The 27,346-nt window shown below is 33.9% G+C and overlaps 1 protein-coding gene across 2 annotated transcripts in view; it reads right to left on the reverse strand.

The window, feature by feature from the left end:
- fbxl15 (F-box and leucine-rich repeat protein 15) overlaps window positions 1–24,814 on the reverse strand; it is a 57,054-nt gene extending 32,240 nt beyond the window's left edge. The window contains exons 1-6 of one of the 2 annotated variants that reach the window (XM_073828299.1): window positions 24,674–24,814; window positions 23,766–23,925; window positions 20,771–20,832; window positions 19,677–20,117; window positions 16,511–16,734; window positions 15,361–16,398 (exon numbers count right to left, since the gene is read on the reverse strand). In XM_073828299.1, coding sequence (XP_073684400.1) covers window positions 16,545–16,734; window positions 19,677–20,117; window positions 20,771–20,832; window positions 23,766–23,925; window positions 24,674–24,756 — 936 coding nt within the window. In that variant the 5' untranslated portion in view covers window positions 24,757–24,814 and the 3' untranslated portion in view covers window positions 15,361–16,398; window positions 16,511–16,544. Of the gene's footprint in view, window positions 1–15,360; window positions 16,399–16,510; window positions 16,735–19,676; window positions 20,118–20,770; window positions 20,833–23,765; window positions 23,926–24,673 lie in introns of those variants that run through there. The other variant, XM_073828300.1, reaches the window with a different exon arrangement.
- Window positions 24,815–27,346: the final 2,532 nt, after the last annotated feature.

Below are 27,346 nucleotides of genomic sequence, written 5' to 3' on the forward strand. Positions count from 1 at the left end.
TCCATGCAAACCCTTTCAGAGCCAATTATTTGAATTTGGGATGAGAATCCATGAGTTTTTGATCATACGGCTGACGTTAATGGCTGGTCGCCCAGCATGACTGGCAATCTCAGACTTGGTATTAAATAACATTCAGGATGAATCACATTTCAAACTGAAGAGATGGAGTCTGAATCAAATTAGACGGGCTCACTAATGGTCTCAAACCAACTTAAGACAGCGCACGGCGTATTTTGTTAAGTATATCTTGAGATGAAGTCACCAAGTGGACTGAAAACACCAACAAGTTGAGTGCAAGTCAACTGATTTGAATGGAAATGCAGATTACAGGTCAGTGCATCGTTCATTTGATCTTATGACGCGCACATCCAATGCATTTCAGAGCTGAATAACGGTTAACATGCGAAGCACTGATTCATGTGATTTGAAGACAGATGGAGAGAGTGGGAGAACGACAGGAGCGTGTGAAAGGAAACGTATGAAAGGTTATTGAGGGTGTAAAGAAGAAAGAGATTGTAGGAAGCATGTGTGGGCAGCAGGCGGAGAGATGAAAGACTTTCGCACTGATTCTTGGGCCTCATAAGAAGCACGTTACAAGAGAGGAACAACAGCCGGAAAATACTAATAAGATAGACAGAAAGAAACTGAGAGAGACGCCAGTGTAGAGATCAGAATTGATGAATACAGTGTCACCGTATGCAATGCTTGCATGCAAAATTTTAGGTGATGCAAATTAGTGTTTAGGCTGATGCCTAGAAAACATTGTGGCTGATGACCCACATAATGCTTAATGATGACAAATAATAGGTTCTCTTTTTTGCTGAATGTAAATAGATCTTTTACAATGCTTACTCAAAACAGAAACTGTGCAGTATCCATTATAAAGGCCACAAAGCACTTCTGCATAAATCAGCCAAGTGAATATTTATTTAATCCAAATATTTAAAAATAAAGAAATTCTTGATGATGCACAAATACAATTGATGAAAAGTGAAGAAATCAATACCCTTCAAAAAATTTGGAGTCGCTAAGATTGTTTTTGAAGTTTGGCGCCATATTCATCACCAAAAGAAAACTGCAAAAATAATAACTTTTCAAACAGGCTTCCCAATCACTCATTCTGTCTTACATTGGATGGACAAAACAGACAAACTCAAGATCATTTTGGTGCATCAGGCTGCTCAAACAAATAAAAGCAATGATTTGAATGTGCCACATTGTTTTTTGCACAATGGTTTGTCTTTTTTGCTAAATGTAAATAGATATTTTACAATGCTTACTCAAAACAGAAACTGTGCCGTATCCATTATAAAGGCCACAAAGCACATCTGTATAAATCATCCAAGCGAATATTTATTTAATCCAAATATTTAAAAAGAAATTCTTAATGATGCACAAATACAATTGATAAAAAATAAAGAAAGTCGCTAAGACTGTTTTTGAAGCTTTTTCTGCTTACCAAGGCTGCATTTATTTGATCAAAAATACAGTAAAATCAGTAATATTGTGAAATATTATTATAATTTAAAAAAACCTTGTCTGTATTAGAATATATTTTAAAATATAATTTATTTCTGTGAAACAAAGCTGAATTTTCAGCATCATTACTCCAGTCTTCAGTCACACGATTCTTTAGAAATCATTCTAATATGCTAATTTGCTGCTCAAGAAATTTTTCTGATTATCATCAGTGTTGAAAACACTTGTGCTGTGTGGAAACTGTGACATTTTATTTTTCAGGATTTGTTGATAAATGTATTGTGTTTTGAAATTAAAATCTTTTGTAACATTAGAAATGTCTTTACTGTCACTTTTGAACAATTCAATGCATCCTTGCTGAATAAAAGTATTAATTTCTTTCAAAATCATCTTATTGCTCCCAAACTTTTTAATGGCAGTATGAATAAATATACAGACGAGTGAAAGCACCATAATGGCATACATTTTGCAATTTACAGAAAAATTTGCTGTTATTTTTTTTTTTTTGGCGCCACATTCATCACTAAAAGAAAACTGCAAAATAATAACTTTTCGAACAGGCCTCCCAATCACTCATTTTATCTTACATTGGATGGACAAAACAGACAAACTCAAGCATTTGAGATCATTTTGGTGCATCAGGCTACTCAAACAAATAAAAGCAACAATTTAAATGTACAACAATGTTTACGCTTTTCTTGGAAATCAACAAAAAAAGTTAATTTTAGTTCAAACTCATTCTTACGGCACCCATTCACTCCAAAACTGTTCAGATGAAAAAAACAACTCCTGAACATCTTGCATGGCCTATGGGTGCCGTTGGATTTAGAGTCCAAACAGCTGATAAAAACATCCCAATAATCCACAACTAATTAACATCTTGAGTAGCCAAATGATGTGTTTGTAAGAAACACATCCATCATTAAGGTGATTTTACTTCAAACTCATTCTGAAGGCACCCATTCACTCCAAATCTGTTAAAATGAAAAAACAAACTCATGTACATCTTGAATGGCATATGGGTGCCGTCAGATTGACAGTCCAAACAGCTGATAAAAAAACATCTGAATAATCCACAAGTAATTAACGTCTTGAGAAGCCAAAAGATGTGTTCTTAAGAAACAAATGCATCATTAAGGTGATTTTACTTCAAACTCATTCTGACGGCACCCACTCACTCCAAAGCTGTTCAGATGAAAAAACAAACTCATGTGCATCTTGCATGGCCCATGGGTGCCATCAGATTTAGAGTCCAAACATCTGATAAAAACATCCTAATAATCCAGAAGTAATTAACATTTTAAGAAGCCAAAAGATGTGTTTGTAAGAAACACATCCATCATTAAGGTGATTTTACTTCTAACTCATTCTGACGGCACCCATTCACTCCAAATCTATTCAGATGAAAAAACCAACTCATGTACATCTTGCATGGCCTATGGGTGCCGTCAGATTGAGAGTCCAAACAGCTGATAAAACATCCTAATAATCCATAAGTAATTAACATTTTGAGAAGCCAAAAGATGTGTTTGTAAGAAACACATCCATCATTAAGGTGACTTTACTTCTAACTCATTCTGAAGGCACCCATTCACTCCAAATCTGTTAAAATGAAAAAACAAACTCATGTACATCTTGAATGGCCTATGGGTGCCGTCAGATTGACAGTCCAAACACCTGATAAAAAAACATCTGAATAATCCACAAGTAATTAACGTCTTGAGAAGCCAAAAGATGTGTTCTTAAGAAACAAATGCATCATTAAGGTGATTTTACTTCAAACTCATTCTGCCGGCACCCATTCACTCCAAAGCTATAAAAAAAAAGTTAACATAACTTACATTCATTTTACCACTAAAAAAAAAAATGACAGAATTCAGCTTTAAGGACACTAATGTAAATTAAATTAGTATGCTGAATAACTAACAATGTATCAGTGTACATTTCCATTGGATATAGTGGAAAAGCATGCATCACAATATGCTGAAAACTATTACCCTGGAGCACAAAACCAGTCATAAGGGTCAATTTTTTTTTTTAAATTGAGATTTATATATCATCTAAAAGCTGAATAAAAAAGCTTTCCAAGTTTCCATTGATGTACGGTTTGTTAGGATAGGAAGATATTTGTCAGAGATGCAACTATTTGAAAATCTGCAATCTGAGGATGCAAAAAAAAAATCTAAATATTGATAAAATTGCCTTTGAAGTTGTCCAAATGAAGTTCTTAGCCATGCATATTACTAATCAAAAATTTAGTTTTGATATATTTATAGTAGGAAATTTACCAAATATCTTCATGGAACATGATCTTTACTTAATATCCTAATGATTTTTGGCAGAAAGAGAAATCAATAATTTTGACCCATACAATGTATTTTTGGCTATTGCTACAAATATACCCGTGCTACTCCAGAGTCACATAGTCCATCAGCTGCAGAGCATACAAACCTCTTTTACATCTAAAATGAAGTCAAAACTGAGCTCAAAGATATAAAACACGATAAGTATGTTATGATAAAAATGAGCAAATGTGACAATAAGGGGGGTTTTGGAGGTCAAACAGAACAAATAATGAGAGCTATCATCAATCCAGGATAGCATCTCTTTTCCTTCATGCTGTCTGAAATCCTCTGTGTCACATCAATAGATGAAGACAAAACATCAGAGCTGACCCTCAGACAGACGACACAAACCATGACTCATAATTTCACCCATCTGATAGCCTGTTTACCTCTTTATCTATTTGCTTTCTCGCGCTTTCTCTCGCCGTGCTAAAGGACGTGCCATTTGTATCCCGAACAATCGCGGCACCTGCAGCTTTGTGTCAGACACCATAATTCATCATCCTTAAGCAGTCACACGTCTTTCTCAGGACAGCATCTGCTGTAACCGCCAAAAGCAGACAGAGAGAAACACGGCTCTTTTCAACAGAGACCGAACGATTGAATGAGACCTAACAGCTTTCAACAGTGTTAATGATACACCTCTGTATTGCCAGGCTGATTAATCAGGCAATTTCCTGGACAATTTGAGGTTATCGCATCAGCTGTTAACCACGCCGGCTTGACCGATTAACAGAAGTGTTAGTTGCTCCTTTGCCAATTGCGAACTATACCAGCAGTCTTGTCAGTTGTATAAAAATCTTGTATAGGTTTTATATCTTACATTTCAATGCAAACATTCACATCTAGGATGCCAGATATATTGGCAACACAACTTAAAGGAATAGTTCACCCAGAAAGAAAAAGGTTCTTACCCTCAGGCCACCCAAGATGTATAAAAGTTTATTTTTTTTTCATCAGATTTGGAGAAATGCACCATTCCATCACTTGCAGTGAATGGGTGCCGTCAGATTGAGAGTCTAAACAGATGATAAAAACATCTTAATAATCCATAAGCAATGAACATCTTGAGAAGCCAAAAGACGTGTTTGTAAGAAACAAATGCATCATTAAGGTGATTTTAGTTCAAACTCATTCTTACGGCACCCATTCACTCCAAAACTGTTCAGATGAAAAAAACAACTCCTGTACATCTTGCATGGTCTATGGGTGCCGTTGGATTTAGAGTCCAAACAGCTGATAAAAACATCCCAATAATCCACAACTAATTAACATTTTGAGTAGCCAAATGATGTGTTTGTAAGAAACACATCCATCATTAAGGTGATTTTACTTCAAACTCATTCTGACGGCACCCATTCACTCCAAAGCTGTTCATATGAAAAAAACAAACTCATGTACATCTTGCATGGCCCATGGGTGCAATTAGAGTCCAAACATCTGATAAAAACATCCTAATAATCCAGAAGTAATTAACATCTTAAGAAGCCAAAAGATGTGTTTGTAAGAAACACATCCATCATTAAGGTGATTTTACTTCAAACTCATTCTGAAGGCACCCATTCACTCCAAATCTGTTAAAATGAAAAAAACAAACTCATGTACATCTTGAATGGCCTATGGGTGCCGTCAGATTGACAGTCCAAACAGCTGATAAAAAAACATCTGAATAATCCACAAGTAATTAACATCTTGAGAAGCCAAAAGATGTGTTCTTAAGAAACAAATGCATCATTAAGGTGATTTTACTTCTAACTCATTCTAACGGCACCCATTCACTCCAAAACTGTTCAGATGAAAAAAAACAACTCCTGTACATCTTGCATGGTCTATGGGTGCCGTTGGATTTAGAGTCCAAACAGCTGATAAAAACATCCCAATAATCCACAACTAAATAACATCTTGAGTAGCCAAATGATGTGTTTGTAAGAAACACATCCATCATTAAGGTGATTTTACTTCAAACTCATTCTGAAGGCACCCATTCACTCCAAATCTGTTAAAATGAAAAAACAAATTCATGTACATCTTGAATGGCCTATGGGTGCCGTCAGATTGACAGTCCAAACAGCTGATAAAAAAACATCTGAATAATCCACAAGTAATTAACATCTTGAGAAGCCAAAAGATGTGTTCTTAAGAAACAAATGCATCATTAAGGTGATTTTACTTCTAACTCATTCTGACGGCACCCACTCACTCCAAAGCTGTTCAGATGAAAAAACAAACTCATGTGCATCTTGCATGGCCCATGGGTGCCATCAGATTTAGAGTCCAAACATCTGATAAAAACATCCTAATAATCCAGAAGTAATTAACATCTTAAGAAGCCAAAATATGTGTTTGTAAGAAACACATCCATCATTAAGGTGATTTTACTTCAAACTCATTCTTACGGCACCCATTCACTCCAAAACCGTTCAGATGAAAAAAACAACTCCTGTACATCTTGCATGGTCTATGGGTGCCGTTGGATTTAGAGTCCAAACAGCTGATAAAAACATCCCAATAATCCACAACTAAATAACATCTTGAGTAGCCAAATGATGTGTTTGTAAGAAACACATCCATCATTAAGGTGATTTTACTTCAAACTCATTCTGAAGGCACCCATTCACTCCAAATCTGTTAAAATGAAAAAACAAACTCATGTACATCTTGAATGGCCTATGGGTGCCGTCAGATTGACAGTCCAAACAGCTGATAAAAAAAACATCTGAATAATCCACAAGTAATTAACATCTTGAGAAGCCAAAAGATGTGTTCTTAAGAAACAAATGCATCATTAAGGTGATTTTACTTCAAACTCATTCTGACTGCACCCATTCACTCCAAAGCTGTTCAGATGAAAAATAACAAACTCATGTACATCTTGCATGGCCCATGGGTGCCATCAGATTTAGAGTCCAAACATCTGATAAAAACATCCTAATAATCCAGAAGTAATTAACATTTTAAGAAGCCAAAAGATGTGTTTGTAAGAAACACATCCATCATTAAGGTGATTTTACTTATAACTCATTCTGACGGCACCCATTCACTCCAAATCTGTTCAGATGAAAAAACAAACTCATGTACAACTTGAATAGCCTATGGGTGAAAAAATGTTTCAGCTAATTGTATTTTTTTGCATGAACTATTCCTTTAATGAGAGGAAATGTAATGCACACATAACTGCTGCAATTAAATGAAGTCAATAAATTAATATTTAAAAAAAATGTTTATTATTCACTGACAATTTATATAGATTTGCCACAGTTGTTGCCAGATAATCTCAAAAGAGCCAATTATTGTCTGATTAACTGGCTTAGTAAATATATCAAAGTGAAAATATTGCCTTTTTTGTCTTAAGTCATACTGTGCATATATCTGCATTATCATCCATTACAACAGCACTAACACAGTCCCCCTCTCAAGCAGCATACAAAAACAAACTGCTGATATCATAAAAACTTATGTAGGGTTTTATATTCAAACACAAGCAGCACATTAAGGAAAGAACAGAACATCTACTAGATATCTAAGCTGTAACAACATAATCAAACAGCACTGAGCCACAACAAATCAATCATATTAATATAGATGCAGAGCATCAGTGACCTCAACGTCCTAGAATGATCAACTGGTTGATTCCAATGAAGAACTTACACAATTATTGGACTATTAAAAGCTAAAACCTTCAAAACATACATATTCCAGTTTTATCTGAGTAGTTAAAGGTCGCGTGTCCGGTGTCCTTAAGGACAAGGAATCTCAGGCCACATCTCGTGGAAATCAACACTGATCCAGGACTGACTGCAATGTTTCTGCATGCTGCATGCAACAGCATGCCAATGCATCGGGACACCAGCTCCATGTAAAACACGCATGAAACAGGGGAAACTCTTACCGGAGGTTCAGGTGGCTGTATGGATGGAGGAATGCGGGTCTGTGGTGCTGCTGACTGCTGCTGGTGTGTTACTGCAGTCCGCATGCACTCAGCATCATCATCATCTTCTTCATCTTCATCATCCTCACGAGGCTCAGTCTGGGTTAGTCTGGACAGTCCCGCTGGCGGTGCTGAAGTGGACAGCTCCTCGACTCTGTCTTGCATTCGTGTTTAACGGGGGAATGAGAAGGACAGTGGAGAACTGAGTGTGTCTAACTAATAGAGTCAGACACCAGCCCCGCCGGTAAGAGCACGAGGTGTGTTCTCAATCGCACTCTTTCCATACTACTCCTACTAGTAGTGCAGTACGCACGGAGGGTGGAAAGTGCCGATGTCAGCTGTTATATTTGGTAGTTCTTCCTCTAGGTGGCACATGGTGGCTCAAAAACATGGTTTCCTTTGAGCTGTATTCGAATAGAATTTAACAATTTTGGAGTCATTTGTATATTTAAACAGTGTAATCGTTAAAACATGTTAATATCCAGCAACATGCATACTGAAATTCATTCTGGTTATCTTAATAAAATTGATCACAAAAAATTGCCTAGTAATCACAGTTGACTGTGATTGGTCCATTCTGAGCAGCGCTGGGAAAAGTAACATGTACCTCGTGAAAACACTCTTCATCAATTCAAAAGGGTCAAAGTTAAGAGTTAAGAAAAAACAACAACAACTGTATACTCGTTTGAAAGCATTAATTTGAAGTATATCTGACATGCATATTAAAATTCATCCTAGTCATTTCTAAAAAATCGATTACAAAAAGACTTACCTCTAGTCAAAATTGACTGTGATTGGTCCATCTTGACCACTCTTTCCTCAATTTAAGAGTATTAAGTTACAAAAAATGACAAATTAAATATTAAACATTAAGATAAGATCACTTTAAATAGAAATATTCTAATGTGTAGATACAAATATTTTTACAAATGGACAAATCAAATATAAAAAAATAAGAAAAATAGGATAATTGATTAATGGCACTCAAAAATATATTAGAATATTCCTATATATATTTTAATATATAAAGTAACATGTACCTGACAACAATCTTCACACCATTTAGAGTTCAAAATTAAGAGTTGAGAAAAAAACAACAACAACAGTATACTCATTTAAATGCATTAATTTAAAGTATATTATCTGACAAGCATATTAAAATTGATCCTAGTCGTTTCTAAAAAAAATCGATTACAAGAAGACTTACCTAATCAAAATTGTCTGTGATTGGTCCATCTTGAGTAGCGATGAGAAAAGTAATATGTACCTCGTGACACTGCTCTTTCCTCAATCCAAAGTTACTTTTGACAAATTAAATATTAAACATTATGATGAGATAACTTTAAATAGAAAAATTCTAATGTATAAATACAAATATATTTACAAAAATAAGAAAAAGAGGAGAAAAAAGATGAATAGCACTCAAAAATATATTAGAAAATTAAAAATATATTAAATTTGCATGAAAATTGCATTTATACAATTCTTTATTTTCTTTTTAATAAAAACTTTAAATTACAATTAGTATATTTATGAATAGAAACACACAATCAAACGTTAATTCGGTAGCAATGAAAATAACATGCCTACAAGACAGAGAAAATCCTATGACATATAATTAACATAACATTAATATCTTTAAAATAAGATTAAAATGAATAATTATTTATCATGATTATTTAGTCCCTGACCAATTAGAGAACGTCTGCCCGCGAAGCCCCGCCCATTTTATAACCTGTTTTTATATCAATCGCCATTCTACCCGCTCGCTCTATTTCTATGTAGTATGTAGTATGCAGTGCATTGGTCCTCCAGTACAGACGCAGCGCGCATGCTCGGTGTTCGCGTGCTGAAATTACTGACAGGTGTGACGAGTTTTTCAGGTCGAGTCTCAGAAGACAAACAAACCCCAAACAACCGCCGTGAGTCCAAATTAATAAGGCGAGTCTATGAAAATAAATGGAGACAATTATCAGTGTTATAGTAAGTAAGTGAATTGTTTATAATCCTGAAGACCTGAAAATCTATTTTCTTTAGCGAAAAAGGTTTTACCTTAAATACAGAATATCCACAAATAAATATTATAAAATCTTTACAGTTATATATACATACACATATATCAAATTTAAATTTTAACATGTCAAATTAACTTTTTTAAATTCTCGGTTTGTTTTAACTTGCTGAATGATAGATATGCTACTTAAATGATAGAGAAAAAATGCCATTTAGATACATTTAAACTTGACTTCTATAGACAAAGAGTTTCGCAATCCTGGACCAGTTTGAGTTACAGGGTTCATGACTAATAATTCTGTAATTTAGGTCATTAGGACACCACCTTCCCTCTATTCATGTAGAGTACAAGTTACTTTTAGTAAAGACTAGCCGTGTGGAAATTCAGGATTGAAGCAAGGTGTCCGTGTACGAATCAAACCCTATTTTCTTGCACCTTGTGCAAAATTTCAAGTTGAAAATCTGGAGATCTCTGCAAACCCATTAACACCATACAAAATAAAGACTTCTCAAGGTTAAAACCCATGCTTTACTACAGTGTATGTAAATGAGTGCAAATTTCCACTTCTATCCCGCAATCTATCAGAAAGCATAGGCCACACTGCCCTCTGCTGGTTAAATAGCATAATGAAATTAAAGTTTTGGATTTGGACAGATTTGGAGAAATGTACCAATGGATCCTTCGCAGACAATGGGTGCCGTCAGAATGAAAGTTCCAACAGCGGATTAAAGCATCATTATAATCCACACCATAATGCCATTCCATCATTTAATGTCTTGTGAAATAAATCTACACTCTAAAAAGTGCTGGGTTATTTTTGTAAACACATTGCTGGGTTAATTGTGCTGGGTCAAAATTCTGGGTTGTTTGAGGCACTATAAACACACAGTTGGGTTGATCATGTTGGGTCAAACGGACTATAAGGGGTTCTTTCACTATGAACACCTGGGTTGGGTTATTTTGACCCAACCGGTTTGTTTATTTTTTTCACTTCATCGAACATTCTGGATTCTTCACTCGTCTCGTCGCCAGGCGGTCACGCACCTCGCAGCAAGCAGGATTATAAGGTAAATTAATAATATGATTATATAATTATTTACCTTTATTTTTAATAAGTTGTGTTTTAGAGCACACTGATTTCACTGTTTAATGCAATATTTGATATGTCGCTGTGCGGGGTTGGCATTTTATTCCGTGAATGACATAACGTACGTTGTAACTTAAGCAACCTAGCGATGTACTTTTTTTGCCTCAACAATCGCTTTATTCTTATATAAAGTATGTGTGTTGTGTGTGTTGTGTGTGTGTGTGTGTGTGTGTGTGTGTGTGTGTGTGTGTGTGTAGTGTTATTTGTATAACTTACAGTATACATATATGGCCATTATTTTAACGCCTTATGGAAAGAGTAGGTCAGAAATACGGGGGTAAGTTCCTTTACTGTCTGCATACTGTATGGCTTTGTAATGTTTTGTCAAAATTAGATAATTTCATACAAAAATTAATCTTTTAAGGGCATATTTTTTCAAGTAAATGTCTGCGACGTGCCGAATCCAACGATAGATCCATATGTTTCATGTTGAGCATTTTCGCGCTTTTTTCCTTGAGGTAACGTTATCTGCATTAGCTAAAACCAGAGCCATATAAAAAGAGAGTTGCGACACGCTTTGATCTCGCCGCCGCACGGTCACGTGGTTCATGGAGCTCTCAATAGTTCCAAACAGCTCCGCGCTGTCAATGTGTTTGAATGGAGTTAAATAGGATAGACAGCAGTTTTACTATATTTGCAGCAATTTCGAGTAATTATTAACACATAATGTGCATTGATTGTGTATTGATAACTTCTCTGAATACGCTTTACAATCGCATTTTATTCTGGACAGTGATAAAGAGACATAATTAATATGTTCTCATACTCTTTGGCAGTCAAATGTGACCAAACACCTTAAGTGTAACTTTTATTCAATTAAATAACTGTAATATATATAATTAAGTTCTATTTAGTAAATATTTTGAGGAGGTTTTTTTGTACTTAATATGTGCAATAATGATCCTGATCATTTAAAAGATAACATTTTCTAATATAGTATTTATATTACAGTTAGTGTAATATTTAAGGTTAAATACATCTGCATGTGTATTTGGACTTGATCAAACACTCATTTTTTTATGTTTCGATTTAACGATTTAATGTTAAATAAAAAAAGTAATTTACTCTTGTTTTATGATATTCAAATATACAACATAAGTGAATATTATAAAAGGCAAGCAAAAATGGCATTTAACATAATAGAAAAGATGAAAATAATGTTTAAAAAAACACAAGGCAACGAATTGCATTCAGCATACATTTTTATCGTGTTTCTTGAATGCAGTCTTTACTGAAACTCATTCAACCTCCTACAGTGAGAGAAAGATTGCAGAAAGACTAAAAACATAAAAATATGACAACTAGTATCTGGTTATGGTCGCTATTACGGTGTTTCTCACGTTATCCAGCTGCATTTACAGTTTAACTGTTTATTTTTTAACGATAAACATTAACTATAACACGCTTCATAAAACACCACTATTGGCCAGTTTTTCGAGAGGTCAACTGATGCGTTAAAATGTAAATAAATGCAGTAATTTCTTCAATATACTTGCGACTGTGCTTGAGAAGCGCTGAAATGAATGGGCTTCAATACAGGAGCTATTGTTTGTTTGGAACTATTGACCGCTCCATGACACGCTTTACTTCCGCATTCCTCAGTTCCTATGGAAGCCTATGGGAGTGTCGCAACTCTCTTTTTATATGGCTCTGGCTAAAACGCTATGTCCCTACAATATGACTGGTATGTACTATTGTTTATTACTTAAATGTAATGTTGTCTTAGCTACAGTATGTAAAGTTAGACAAATCTCTCGTGGTGTATGTGGCCGTTCACATGTCGCGTCTTTTGCGAACTCAAGTTCGTTATTTCAAATATAGATGCCAATATACGCTCATAATGGAAGCTAGTTTTTTCCAGGCGCATGACATGGTTGCTTAGCAACGGCAGACGCCATGGGAGAGCAAGCTGCGTTTTGGAAAGAATGAGAAAGCGACGGCATGTGAACGGCCCCTTACTCTTCCTCTATTTTAGTGAATGCCTGTGTTGCATTACAAACTAGGAGACCAGTATAAACCTTACACTTATTGAACCACATTTGTTTTTCAGATTTTATCAGATTTCGCAAGAATTTAGGAAGCTATATCCAGAGGCAGACTTTTTGAAGACTGGGCTACAGTTGCAGACCTAATTCTTGCGAGTGCTCAGCAAGGGACATTCCTGGGTGACATGACTTAAGGTAAGCTTTTTCTTATAATATATCAATCTATAAAAACAATATGCAACTGTATTTGACACATATCAACTGGTAAATACAATGGTACAGTAACGCTTAACTAGTTGCTTATTAGCTTGTATATTGGCTGTTAATTAGTACTTATGAAGCACAAACTGATGCCTTATTCTGCATGAGCATATTCTACATCCCTTAATCTGACCCCATACCTAAACTTAACCTGCAGTAGTTGAATAAGGGTGGGAATTAATTTGCATTATTTAAAGGAATGAAGAAATCTTTATATGAAAGTGTTTCAGTTTGTTGTTTTGATTATAAAATATGTTTCACAGTTTGCATATTATTCCTATGGTTTAGATGCTAAAGGGGAAAGTGCTTTCAAAGTCCTGCCCACTCTGGATAAAAGGTCTTCAGACCCACAACCACGGAATCCCGGAGGCCATTCATTGACGTACAACCTGTAAGTTTTGTTTTACGTTTTCTGCTCTAATAAGGGTGTATATATATATAAACACAGTGGTGGCCAAAATTATTATAACAGTAGTATTTTCACCAGCTAAAAAAATGATTTTAAGTCAGTGTTTGTTATCTTTTGCTGTAGTGTGTCAGTAAGAAATATCAGTTTACATTTCCAAACATTCATTTTGCCTTTAATTGTGATAATCCAGTGAGGTTTTTGTTTGCACAACAGCCAATCCTCCACACAGAGATCTGATCTCATCATCATCCAGTCCGTCTGGAATGACATGAAGAAACAGAACAAACTGAGACAGACTAAATCCAGAAGAACTGTGACAACGTCTCCAAGATGCTTCAAGAGACCTACCTGCAAAGCTACCTGAAAAACTATGTGCAAGTGCACCTAGTGTAGGGCAAAAGCTGCTTTAAACACAAAAGGACGGTCAAACCAAATGTTGATTTAATTTAGTTAATCAAGGTTAATTGATAAAGAACATTTATTTATGACATTATTTTTGACAGCATCATTTTATGACATTTTTAGACAAGTGCTTAAAACTTTTAACAGTACTGTAGCTTTGCAGTTAGGTCTCTTGGAGCATCTTGGAGACGCTGTCACAGTTCTTCTGGATCATGATGAGATCAGATCTCTGTGTGGAGGACTGGCTGTTGTGCAACCTAAAATGTCACTGGATTATCACAATTAATGGCAAAATGAATGGAAATGTAAACCGATATTTCCTACTGACACACTACAGCAAAAGATAGAAATCACTGACTTAAAACCTTATTTAGCTGGTGAAAATACTAGTGTTCTAATAATTTTAACAACAACTGTATGAAAAGTTGAGAAGTAAAATGAGCATTTATTTCATGCCTCTGTGTTTATGTTCATAAAATACACTTAACTTAAAATGTTAGTTATGTTGCAAGACTAAATGCCGTATAATTAACAGGTGGGGACCAACATGGTGGATTTGAGCCTTGGGATGAGACAACAACATTTCTAGACCTTCGCCATTGTTCCAGGCCATGCCAGTGAAGCGGACTTGTTGCCTGGGAATTTCTCCAGCTTGCAGTATATCATATTGATGGACATAAGTCTTCATGTGTGAAGTTTTTGAGGGCAAAAGTTTTTTTTGGCCACTTGTAACATGTTTTAAATTGTAAGAATTGTCTGGTGGACTCTTTGTTTGGCTTAGTTTTAATGGCACGATGTTTGGAATGGTTCTAATGTGGTAATAATTCATTTTTGAGTGTTCTGCTGCTGCAATGTTGACATAAAGAATATGAATATATTGTGCCTTGTTTACAGTTTTGTGTTTAAAAGAAACTGACCTACTAAAACCGTTATTTGTGTCTGTAAGGGTTGGACAAAATGTGTGACAGCTGCACCTATTTGAAAACTGTATTAAAAAGAAATATGAAAACTCATTAAATTGACATTTACAGATGCATTTTTTGTGTTGTGTAACTGTATTACAGAAAAACTATAATAATTTTACATTCTTTTGTGATTTATATATTATTATTGGTAAATATAAAGGTAGCAAGGCAATTAGACAACAAATAACCCAATATTTAGGTAGTGTTTAACCCAGCAACACAGTTAATCTGACCCACTGGTTGGGTCAAATAAACAACCCAGCATTTTGGGTCAAATGATTTAACCCAGCACTTGGGTCAAAACAACCCAACGCGTGTTCTGTCCCATAGTTACCCAGCAGCTGGGTTATGGTTGGGTTATTTTTTAACCCAGCACTTTTTAGAGTGTAAATAATATTTCAAAGCATCGTATTGCATAAGACTTTATCCTTTCTCAGCAATTTGCATAAAACATTTATGCACTTAATTTACAACCACACATTTACAGAATAATACAAAAGCAAAACACATAAAGAGCACAGTGCATGTGCAAAAATCATATACCATTGTGATATTAAAATGTTGAATAATTATTCAAGAAAAAAAAATGTATCTTGATACTCCTTGAAATACTCATAAAGCAACAAATATAGAGCTCCTAAAATTTCTCCAGCGCATGTTGACAGGAAAAAGTCAGGTACCCACATACAGACCTGGCTGCACTTATGTTTCAGTTCTGTAAACTGAGGATCCTGATGAAATATTATGGAAGCAACAAAGAGAAAGTCCAATATTAAATATACTTCAAGATTTGTCTTATTTAAACAGCAATGCAAACCTGTGAAGTAAACCTGAACCAGTACTGATTTTCCAGCTTCAATCCTTTTCACACTGAGGTTTCGAAGTGCATACAAATCAATATTTATGAAATCTCATGTAAATAAGTATCTATAACGTTTAGGACCTAAACATACTGATGTATTCATTTCTATTATTAGATTAATGGGAATAAAATGAACACCAAGCTCTAAATATACCAGTTTGCATACGTAAAACATGACTTGAATGCAAGAAATATCTGTATTCCTGTTAACAGATTTGTCTAATGAAGCTGAGAGAAAATCGCATGGTCCAGTAAAGCTGAGAGACTGTACTGAAAAAAGTGCAAATATTTCAGTATTTCATGAGTGCAAAATGATACGACATTTGGTTCCTGCATGAAAACAGAAAGCTGGTTCAATAAATAATATATTTTGACCAACTTCCTTCTAATGATTATCATAAATACCATTAACAATGGGACCTCATTCAGAAAGCCTACAGTGTGGTTTCAAACCAAAGTAAGTTTCTTTTTAAATGCTAAAATACACTAAAACAATCAAGCACTTGAAATGTGTGTTGTTGTGTCTTCTGTGATATTGCATTGGTGTAAAAGTGTGTTTCAAAGTCGGCCTTCCAGAGTAAGATCATGGATGAGAGAGGACCTATGGAACAAAAATGGAGGCACTTCATTTTGATGAAAGGTTACACATACCAAATGTTTCGTATTAATCATACACAGTAAGACCAGAAACTGGTTCTGATCTGGTACCTTACCTCTTCTGGTCTCCAGAAAAGTCCAGCTGTTGTACTAAATCTGCAGGTTAATGAACGGAGCGAATCCCACAACGTCCTGCAGCAGCACTAGCGCCCTCTGCAGGGGAGGCTCCACGTCGATTTCCACGTTACGCCGGCGCAAAACGCCCAGACTGGACTCGGTTACGTTGTGACAGTGGTTCACTTTGAGAGACTGGAGTTTTGGGCAGTACTCTGCTAAAGTCCTAAACACAGATAAACAAAAGTTATTCAAAGCTTGGTTTGCAGTAAATGCAACACATATAACATGCAAAATCCGCCAACCGTCTTCTTCCCACACTTGTTATAAGAAGTGTTTATAAATAGACTCTTGTCAGCTAAAGAGAAGCTTTAAGCCCTTTTTGTGTTTTTCTGCTAAAATAAACACTTGATGGATTAACATTTGAAAATTAAGAAATTAATACAGCCACAAATCAGTTGTACTGTAAAATAAAATAATTATTTTTTTAACAGTGAAATATTACAATAGCAATATGTCTTGTTTTGTTTCATATTTTCATTTAGAAATAATAATAAAATGCAATAAATACAAATTAATAACAAAAGCAGTAACAATCATTAAGTAATAAGAAAAAGATTAACAAAATGCGTTATTTTATAATCATATAATCTTCAATAAATTATGTTATTTTTATTTTAAGTAGTACAACAGTACTATTTCTTATTTTCTGGAATTTTAATTTAGTAATACCAATAATAAAAAATAATTATAAATACATAATGATAGCAATGATTATTATTACTGCTACTAAATTACATTTAGTAATGACAATAATAATAACAACAACAATAATAATTATTATTTTAGTAATTAATCACAACATTTTAGCTACATTTTGCAGTCTTACAAACAAGCAGGACAATTTTGTAATAATAATAAAAATAATAATAATAAAATACTCAAATAATGATAGTAATAATATGGTTATAATATAATAATATAATATACTATGGGAAAATGGTATTTTATATTTTGTAATAAAACCAAAAGCAATTTCTATTATTATTGTTATTATTATTATTTTGGTCATATATAAATAATGATTTTTTTTTTTGCCAAATGAATAATAATTATTGTTATTAAATAACATGTTTATAAATAGACTCGTCAACTAAAGAAAAGCTTTAAGCCCTTTTTGTGTTTTTCTGCTAAAACACTTGATGGATTAACAATTGAAAATTAAGAAATTAATACAGCCATAAATCTTAGTGTTGTAATTATTATTTATCTTAAATATATATTTTTTCATCTTACAGTGAAATATTACAATAGCAACATTTCTTGATTTGTTTCACATTTTCATGTAGTAGTAATAATAAACATGCACTTATTACAAATAACAAATGAAGTAATAATCATTTAGTAATAATAATAATAGGAAAAAGATTAACAAAATGTGCTATTTTATAGTCATATTATAATTTTTCTTAAATACTTTGTTTTATTTTACAGTAAAGTATTACAATAGTAATATTTCTTATTTTCTGGTATCTTAAGTAATACTAATAATAAAAATAATAATAAATACATAATAATGATAGCAATTATTATTATTATTTCTACTAAATTAGGACTTAAATTTAGTAATAACAAAAACAACAACAACAAGAATAATAATTACAATTATCATTATTATTATTATTAATCAATTTTGCAGTCTTACAAACAAGCAGGACCTATAATACAATTTTGTAATAATAATAATAATAATAATAATAATAATAATAAATACTCAGACAATGATAGCAATAATAATTATTGCTACTACATTGGTATTTTAGTACTTAAATTTAGTAATAATAACAACAAAAGCAATTTCTATTATTATTATTATTATTATATATGATCAACATTTTTAGCCACATTTTGCAGTCTTACAAATAGGACCTATAATAATAATAATAATAAATACTATATGAATAAATAAAAATCTGTAATACCAATAATTACACTTAATAATTAATATTAATAACAAAATTATTAATAATATTAAATAAAATGTCAAATTTTTAGAACCTAGGTTTAGTCAAATTTTAACAAACACAACAACAGTAATAATTATAATGAATAATATTAATAATAATAATAATTATTGTTATTAATATTAAATAAAATGTAGAATATTTAGAACCTAAATTTTGACAAATTTAACAAACACGACAATAACAGTAACTATTACGATAGCTTCATTTCAAATTGGGGATATAGCTATACTGCAATTAAGCCAATACTGATAAACCTATAATTGTTTTAATAATCAATAAATTGCCAATATTAAAATTGCAGAGTATTTTCTCCAAATAAACTAAAAATAACACTTAAAATAAATAAGATGAGTTGTTTTAAACAGTGTTGTTTTCGTCAACGATGACGATGACGAAATCATTTCGTTGACGCCACTTTTTTTCATGACGATAACGAGACGATGACGAGATAAAAATGGCTTGTTGATGACTAAAACATGACGAGACGTGTGTGAGTTTTCGTTGACGAGACGAGAATAGACGAAAATGTTAGTGGGTGGTCCGTCAGACGTTTAAAATGCATGACATTTCTGCTTATTGTGCATGCCAATTAAAACTTAAAAAGTATCTGACGCTATGGCAAGCCGTTTTAGCATTAAATACTCTTTGCTATCCTAGTATGGCAAGCCGTTTTAGCATTCCATCCTTTTTTGTCTTTTATGTTCTAAAACATTCCTTCATTATTGTAATTATTAGTGAAAATAGTCGATCCGGAAGCTCACATTGTGTTGAAGTATAGATCTGCTATTTTCAGAACTTATAAGTGACACTACCCAACAGCAAAATACTTTTCTGACCTACATTAATTTGTTAAAAGACTACCTTTTTCCCTTTTTTTTGACTAAAACTAGACTAAAACCTTTTTGACTTTTCGTCGACTAAAATTGGACTAAAACTATCACATATAGAAGTGACTAAAATTTGACTAAAACTAAGAAGCATTTTAGTCCAAAAGACTAAGACTAAGACTAAATCTAAGATGGTTGTCAAAAACAACACTGGTTTTAAATGCTTCAAGTGAATTACAAGCAGATCAAATCAGATGAGCACTAAAACAAACCCCTGCAACTGTCTGCATCTAATCCACAAACACACGACATACCTGATGGCTTCATTTCTCACTCGCAGGCACCCCGTGAGGTCCAGCCTCTCCAGATCTCTACACTTTTTGGCCACTTCCTCCACCGCTATATCTGTGATGTTGGCATTAACAGCCACGGAGAGCGAGCGGAGCGCCGGACACTTCCCCGCCACGTAGCACACGACCTCGTCCTTCAGCTGTCTGCAGGCGGTGACGTCCAGCGAGCGCAGGTCCGAGCAGTGATCCGCCAGGCTGCGCATCGCCAGACTGTCCACCCACTCGCAGTGCGCCAGGCTCAGGTGCTGCAGCCGCGGACAGCTCAGAGACACGGCCACCAGCGCGTGACGGCTCAGGTGAACACAGCTGCGCATCTCCACACGCAGCAGGTGCTGGTTCTGACCAATCACGGGCAGCAGCTCTTTGTCCGTGATCCAATCGGAGCAGTTGGTGACGCAGAGGTGGTGGAGAACTAGGGCTGGGCAATTTGGCTTAGAATCAAAATCTCGATTAATTGAACATTTTAACCCGATTACGATTAATGAACGATTAGTTTATTTATTAATAAAATTATATTTAATTATATTTATATAATATTTATTTTTTTGCCCTCATAGTTCACTGACAAGTTTTGTACAGTAAATATGTTCACATATTACAAGCGAGAGATTTTTGGATGAAGGGTGCATTACTTGATTTTAAAATAATTGAAGGAAACACACTATCTACGATCTATGATTATTAATTGAACATCAGTGTTGAACAACTGAAATTAAAGCAAGCATTGCTTAAAACGAAAAGTCACATTTTTCTTAAATTAGTGAAAATAAATAACTTGCACTATTGGAAACAAAATAAATAATTTTCAATGTTTTTCATATTAAAAGTAGAAAATAAGCAGTATCTCCTCTAAATAAAATTACCCTTGTATATCCTGTAAATACTTTTTACTGTATAAATACTGTTTAAGCTCTCCATCGACATCGACGGAATAACGGAACGGAGTGCTTGTGTTTTTTAAAGGGAAAGTAATTGAAATAATCTTCCTGGAAAAATTTTAACGATTATAGGTTCTGAATGTCGATTTCGATTATTTTTCGATTAATCGCCCAGCCCTATGGAGAACTTGATTGTGCCGAAGCATTGAGCAAAAAGCTTCTTTAGGAATGTGAGGCCCAGTCTGAGAGGAAACACAAGAGCGACAGTATGCAGGTTTGATGAAATGGAGAATATCTGCCCAAAATTTCAGCAACCTTGCATCTGAAACAGTGGTACGATTCAAAACTACCGATACACACATGCATGTCTCACAAAATTTTATTTTTTTTAGAAATTAATACTTTTATTTAGCAAGGATGCATTAAACTGATCAAGGCTGATCAGGGCTCGAAATTAACTTTTTTACTTCAAAAAGTTAGGAGCACCAAAAAAAAGTTAGGAGCACCTAATTTCGTTTTAGTAATGCACCAATATTGATTCTTCATGGTCGAATCTGAATGCAGATGTTTTACAAGCAAATGGGCTGATTCTGAAAGCCTTTTTTATATATTTATTTTACGCTTTAAGCAATGGACAAGAATGAATGAAAATATGAGTACATGAACAAGATGTTTATTTTCTCTATTATATGTACAGCCATTTAAATTAGAGGTTAAAGTTAAAGCCATTTAGAGGCAATCACTGCATTTTTAAACAATCTACAGTATAAACAACAAAAAATAAACGATACTTCTTTCTTAGTCGTGTAGACAATAAATGCAGGCATGATCAAAGTAGGCTACTCTTTCAATATTCAAAGTGCAAATGACCGAATTTTTCTGATACAGAGCTATAAACACTATACAACTTATTATAGCCCACATACTAATAACAGCCTAGATATTTTACATAGCCTAATTTGCGCGCATTGGGAAGTCGCTCTCTAAACGTGGGGTATTAAAATTGCTTTTGAATGCAGGTGCGCGTTTTACTTTTGGTTTCCTTTTAACGATCCCGCGAATCAGCGGCGCTGAGCGTGCATCCTACAATACAAGAGATTACTTTAACAAAACCATTTGAAAGTGGGAGGACACAAACGGGATTTTGAAAATATAAAAACTTTTAAATATAAAAATATACAAATATAAATATTAGTGGTGGGCCGTTATCGGCGTTAACGTGCTGCGTTAACGTGAGACTTTTATCGGGCGATAAAAAAAATATCGCCGTTAATCTATTCTCAAAATTGGGTTGGGAGCTGGGTCTAAACTACGCAAACTATGATGACTTTCACCTTGATAGTTTAACGCGGATGTATACCAAAGACTATAGAATATGGTCGCGCGTTTAAGTCTCCTCCGCCAAAACACAGACGGGATCACGTCGTCCTCCATTCATAAAAACCGAATCTACTATAGCGCGAAATGCCACGTAAATTCGTCGTTTTTTTGGATTCATAAATCAAATATGGTCTGTCACTTAATTCAAATCGCGATATGGACTAGTGTCTGTGAAAACTGAAATGCAAAAAGACCGTTTTAATATGAATCCGGTATGTTCCGTTTGCCTAGCTGTATGTATGAAATTCATACTATGAATGGTGGAGACGCGCTTTTACTACACGCATACTGAAACACACGTGACGCTCCCGGTAATTTTTGGCATTTGCATCTCACATGAACAGATAAACTCAATCTCCAAAACTGCTGTGAGTGTCACTTATACCGTTTCATTTGAGAAAACTCGCATCATGTCATACTGTATACAGAAACTTCACGGAAACCTGTCAAAATAAAAGTACGGTGTAACATGTTTAGTCATTATTTGGGTAGCACACATATTCTGAATGCCTTCATCAGAATTCAGATTAGCCATTTTAATCTAGATTAATCTAGATTAATTCCAAGATTTAATCTAGATTAATCTAGATTAAAAAAATTAATCTATGCCCACCCCTAATAAATATTTAAAAAAATAAAAATCTTCTGACCTCAAACTTTTGAACAATAGTGTATTATATTTTATTGTATTACATTATAATACATAATATTATTTACTACATTAAATTATAACAGTTAATTCCACAAATATATACAAACTAGGGATATAGCCATATTAAAATTCTGATAATTACCAATAAGCCTATAATTACTTTGATAACCAATAAATAGCCAATATTAAAATAAAATAAAAGTAACACATGCAAATAAATAAATAAATCAGTTGTAAATTTTAACAGTGTTTTTAACTTGATGTTTTTAAAGATTCACTTTAAAGGAGTGTTAGATGATAGCAAATTAGCATGCACAATTAAATATCCAACATCAACTGATACTGATTAATAAAAAATAAATAAAAATATCAGCCAATAATTTATATACCATTCTGTTACTACCATTCTATGTCTGGAGTCAGTAAGGTTTTTTTTTTAAAGAAATTCATATTTTTATTCAGCAAAGACACATTAAATTGATCAAAAGTAACAGTAAATGTACAATGTACATTGTATAGTTTATAATTCACAGGAATACATCAATGGAATAAATAAAAAATACAATTATATAATAATAATATAATTATATGTGACTCTGTACCACAAAACCAGTCATAAGTTGCACAGGTATATTTGTAGCAATAGCCTACAATACATTATATAAATCAAAATTATCGATTTTTTCTTTTATGCCAAAAATCATTAGGATATTAAGTAAAGATCATGTTCCATGGAGACATTTTGTAAATTTCCTACCTTAAATATGTAAACAATTTTTAAGATTTAAATATTAAATACATAAAAAAAAAAATTATTAGTTTAACTTTAAAGGCAATTTTCTCAATATTTAGATTTTTTGCACTCTCAGATTACAGATTTTCCAAAAGTACTGTCCTATCCTAACAAACCATACATCAATGGAAAGCTTTCAGATGTTGTATGTATGTAATCTAAAAAAAATTACCTTTGTGCCTGGTTTTGTGGTCCAGGGTCACAAAAAAAAAAAATAATAATAATATATATATATAATAATGAAATATACAAGTTGTTTGAGAGAGAAGCCAGGGAGCTTTAAACTGTCAAACAGACTTTGCATTTCATCTGAAAGTAAATACTACAGATGCAAAAGTGTTTTTCCTCACCTGTGCAGGGTCAAACTTACGGCAGTTGGCCAGATAGACTTGAATGAGAGAACGAAAGCTCTTGCTAACACACTGTAAACTGACAAGGTGACGCAACGGCAGGTAGCAGAACACGTGTGTAACTAACACATCCTCCCACGGCAGGTCCAGCAGCTGACATCTGTCATAAAACACACACCTCAATCACAAAATGCCTCACAATGTCACTTGCTCACCAATGGATCATCTGCAGTGAATGGGTGCCGTCAGAACGAGAGTCCAAACAGCTGATAAAAACATCACAATAATCCATAAGTAACACCACTCCAGTCCAGTCCATTAATTAACATCTTTAAGTGAAACATTGCATGTTTGTAAAAAAAAAAAAACAAATCCACAAAAGTACTGGAGTGGGATGGATTACTTGTGGATTGTTGTTATGTTTTTATCAGCTATTTGGACTCTCATTCTGATGGCACCCATTCACTGCATTCATTAATGAGCAAGTGATGCAATGCTACATTTCTCCAAATCTATTCCCATGAAGAAACAAATGCATTTACATCTTTGATGGCCTGAGGGTAAGTAAATTATCAGCAAATTTTCTTTTTTGGATGAACTATTATTTTAACATGCATACAAAACAGCACAGCAACTGTCTTATGGTTACACCGCTATAAACATGACAACTAGTGATACACAAGTCAAAGACTTCCTGTTTATAAAATGCAAACCCCAGTGTCTCACCGAAAATTAGTGTTCATATAGACAGAAGAATAAAACACCTTATGTTTTATTGCTGCTTGCATGCATTGACTGGATGCATCTCTGAATGCAAACGTCTGTTTGTGTTCATGCGAGTCAAGAAACGCGCTTGTTTTTTCCCGAATCCGTGAACAAATGCCTGCATCTCTCTTTAGGAAATATACCTCTGGCTTTGGCTTTGCGTGCGTTCATCGGGTTTTTGATCCATGCTGATACTGTCCTCTGATCCGCGTACATTATTTATCATGATTGATAAACAGCTGACCGGCTCATCCGGGTTCTGCTGCTACGGATTCAATAATACGTCTGTGACTCACTGCTGCCATCTAACCACCTGGAAGAAGAAGTGGTGCTGTTATACATCAGAATGTGTTTGAATGTACTGTACGTCTATTGACAGAAAATATCAGACAGTTAGACATAGAGAGTCGTTTAGTATATTATATATTATATGCTAAACAGATCAACAAAACAGGTCTTTGAATCTAAAATTACTAAAAAAAATAAAGTTTAGGGTGACCATACGGCCTGTTCTCTAAATTGCTAGCAACTTGCTAATTATGCTAGAAACATGCTAGAAACGTGTTAATCATACTAAAAACGTGCTAGCAAACTTGGTAATCATGCTAGAATTGTGCTAGTAACATGCTAATCATGCTAGAAACATCTTAACTTGCTAATCATACTAGAAACTAGTTAATTATGTTAGAAACATGCTTGCAACATGCTAATCATGTTATTAACAACTTGTTAATCACGTTGTTAAGCACGTTTCTATGATTAACCTTTTCCTTGCATGATTCTACCATGATTACCAACTTGTTAGTCATGCTATAAACATGCTAGCAACTTGTTAATCATGCTATAAACATGTTATAAACATGCTAGCAACTTGTTAATCATGCTATAAACATGTTAGAAACATGCTAGGAAAAATGCAAATCAAGCTAGAAACATGCTAATCACACTACACACGCTAGAAATAGGCTAAACATCCTAGACACATGCTATCAACTTGCTAATCATGTTAGGGACATGTTAACAACTTGCAAATCATGCTAGAAACATGCTAGCAACGTGGTGATCATGGTAGAATCATGCAAGGAACATGTTAATCATTTTAGCAGCATGCTAGCAACTTGCTAATTATGCTAGAAACGTGTTAATCATACTAAAACGTGCTAGCAAACTTGGTAATCATGCTAAAATTGTGCTAGCAACATGCTAATCATGCTAGAAACATCTTAACTTGCTAATCATACTAGAAACATACTAGAAACTTGTTAATTATATTAGAAACATGCTAACAACTTGTTAATCATGCTATAAACATGTTAGACACATGTTAATCAAGCTAGAAATGTGTTAGCAACTTGTTAATCATGTTAGAAACATGCTAGCAACTTGCTAATCATGCTAGCAGCATGCTAGTAACTTGTTAATCATACTAGAAATGTGCTAACAAACTTGGTAATCATGCTATAAACATGTTAGAAACATGCTAGCAAAATGCAAATCAAGCTAGAAACAAGCTAGCAACTTGCAAATCATGTTAGAAACATGCTAGCAAATTGGTAATCATGCTAGAATCATGCTAGCAACATGCTAATCATGCTACACACGTTAGAAGTATGCTAATCATCCTAGACACATGCTATCAACTTGCTAATCATGCTAGGAGCATGTTAACAACTTGCAAATCATGCTAGAAACATGCCAGCAACTTGGTGATCATGGTAGAATCATGCAAGGAACATGTTAATCATGCTAGCAGCATGCTAGCAACTTGCTAAGCATGCTAGAAACGTGCTAGCAAACTTGGTAATCATGTTATAAACATGTTATAAACATGCTAACAACCTGCTAATCGTACTAGAAACATGCTAGCAACTTGGTAATCATGCTAGAATCATGCTAACCATGCTAGACACATGTTATCAACTTGCTAATCATGTCAGAAACATGTTAACAACTTGCTTATCATGTTAGAAACATACTAGCAACTTGTTTATTATGTTAGAAACATGCTAGCAACATGCTAATCATGTTAGAAACATGCTAACAACTTGTTAATCATGCTAGAAACATGTTAGCAACTTGCTAATCATGTTAGAAACATGCTAACAACTTGGTAATCATATTAGAATCATGCTAGCAACTAACTAATCATGCTATAATTATGCTAACAACATGTTAGTAACATGCTAATCATGCTAGAAACATGCAAGCAACTTTTTAATCGTTCTATAATTATACTAACAACATGTTAGTAACATGCTAAACATGCTAGCAATTTGTAATCATGCTAGAAACATGCTAATATTTTGTTAATCGTGTTAACAACATGCTAGTAACATGCTAATGATACTAAAAACATGCTAACAACATGGTAATCATGTTGGAAATATGCTAGCAACATGCTAGTCATGCTAGCAACATGTTAGTCATGCTAGCAATTTGCTAATCATGATGGAAACATGATTACAACTTGCTAATCATGTTAACATGCTAATCATACTAGAAACATGCTAACAACATGTTAATCATGCTGGAAACATTAAGCTTTTAAAATTACTTTAAACTTCAAACGAGTTCAGACTGAAAACCCTCAGACTTGAAACTTAAAACTTGGAAATCTTTTTAAACTTTTTGAACTTCTTAAGCTTTTTACAACTTTTTTTACAACTTTTCAAACCTTTTCAAACTTTCTGGTCCAGCTTTCTGAAGCCAGCTTCAAAGTTTGTCTTGACAAACTTTGTTATAGTTATCATTATTATTATTATCTGATACCAAAAACCTTAAGTAAACGCATGATTTTTTTTTGTTTGTTTGTTTTA

Source organism: Garra rufa, chromosome 22, assembly GCF_049309525.1.
Source record: "Garra rufa chromosome 22, GarRuf1.0, whole genome shotgun sequence".
Classification (NCBI taxonomy): Eukaryota; Metazoa; Chordata; class Actinopteri; order Cypriniformes; family Cyprinidae; genus Garra; species Garra rufa.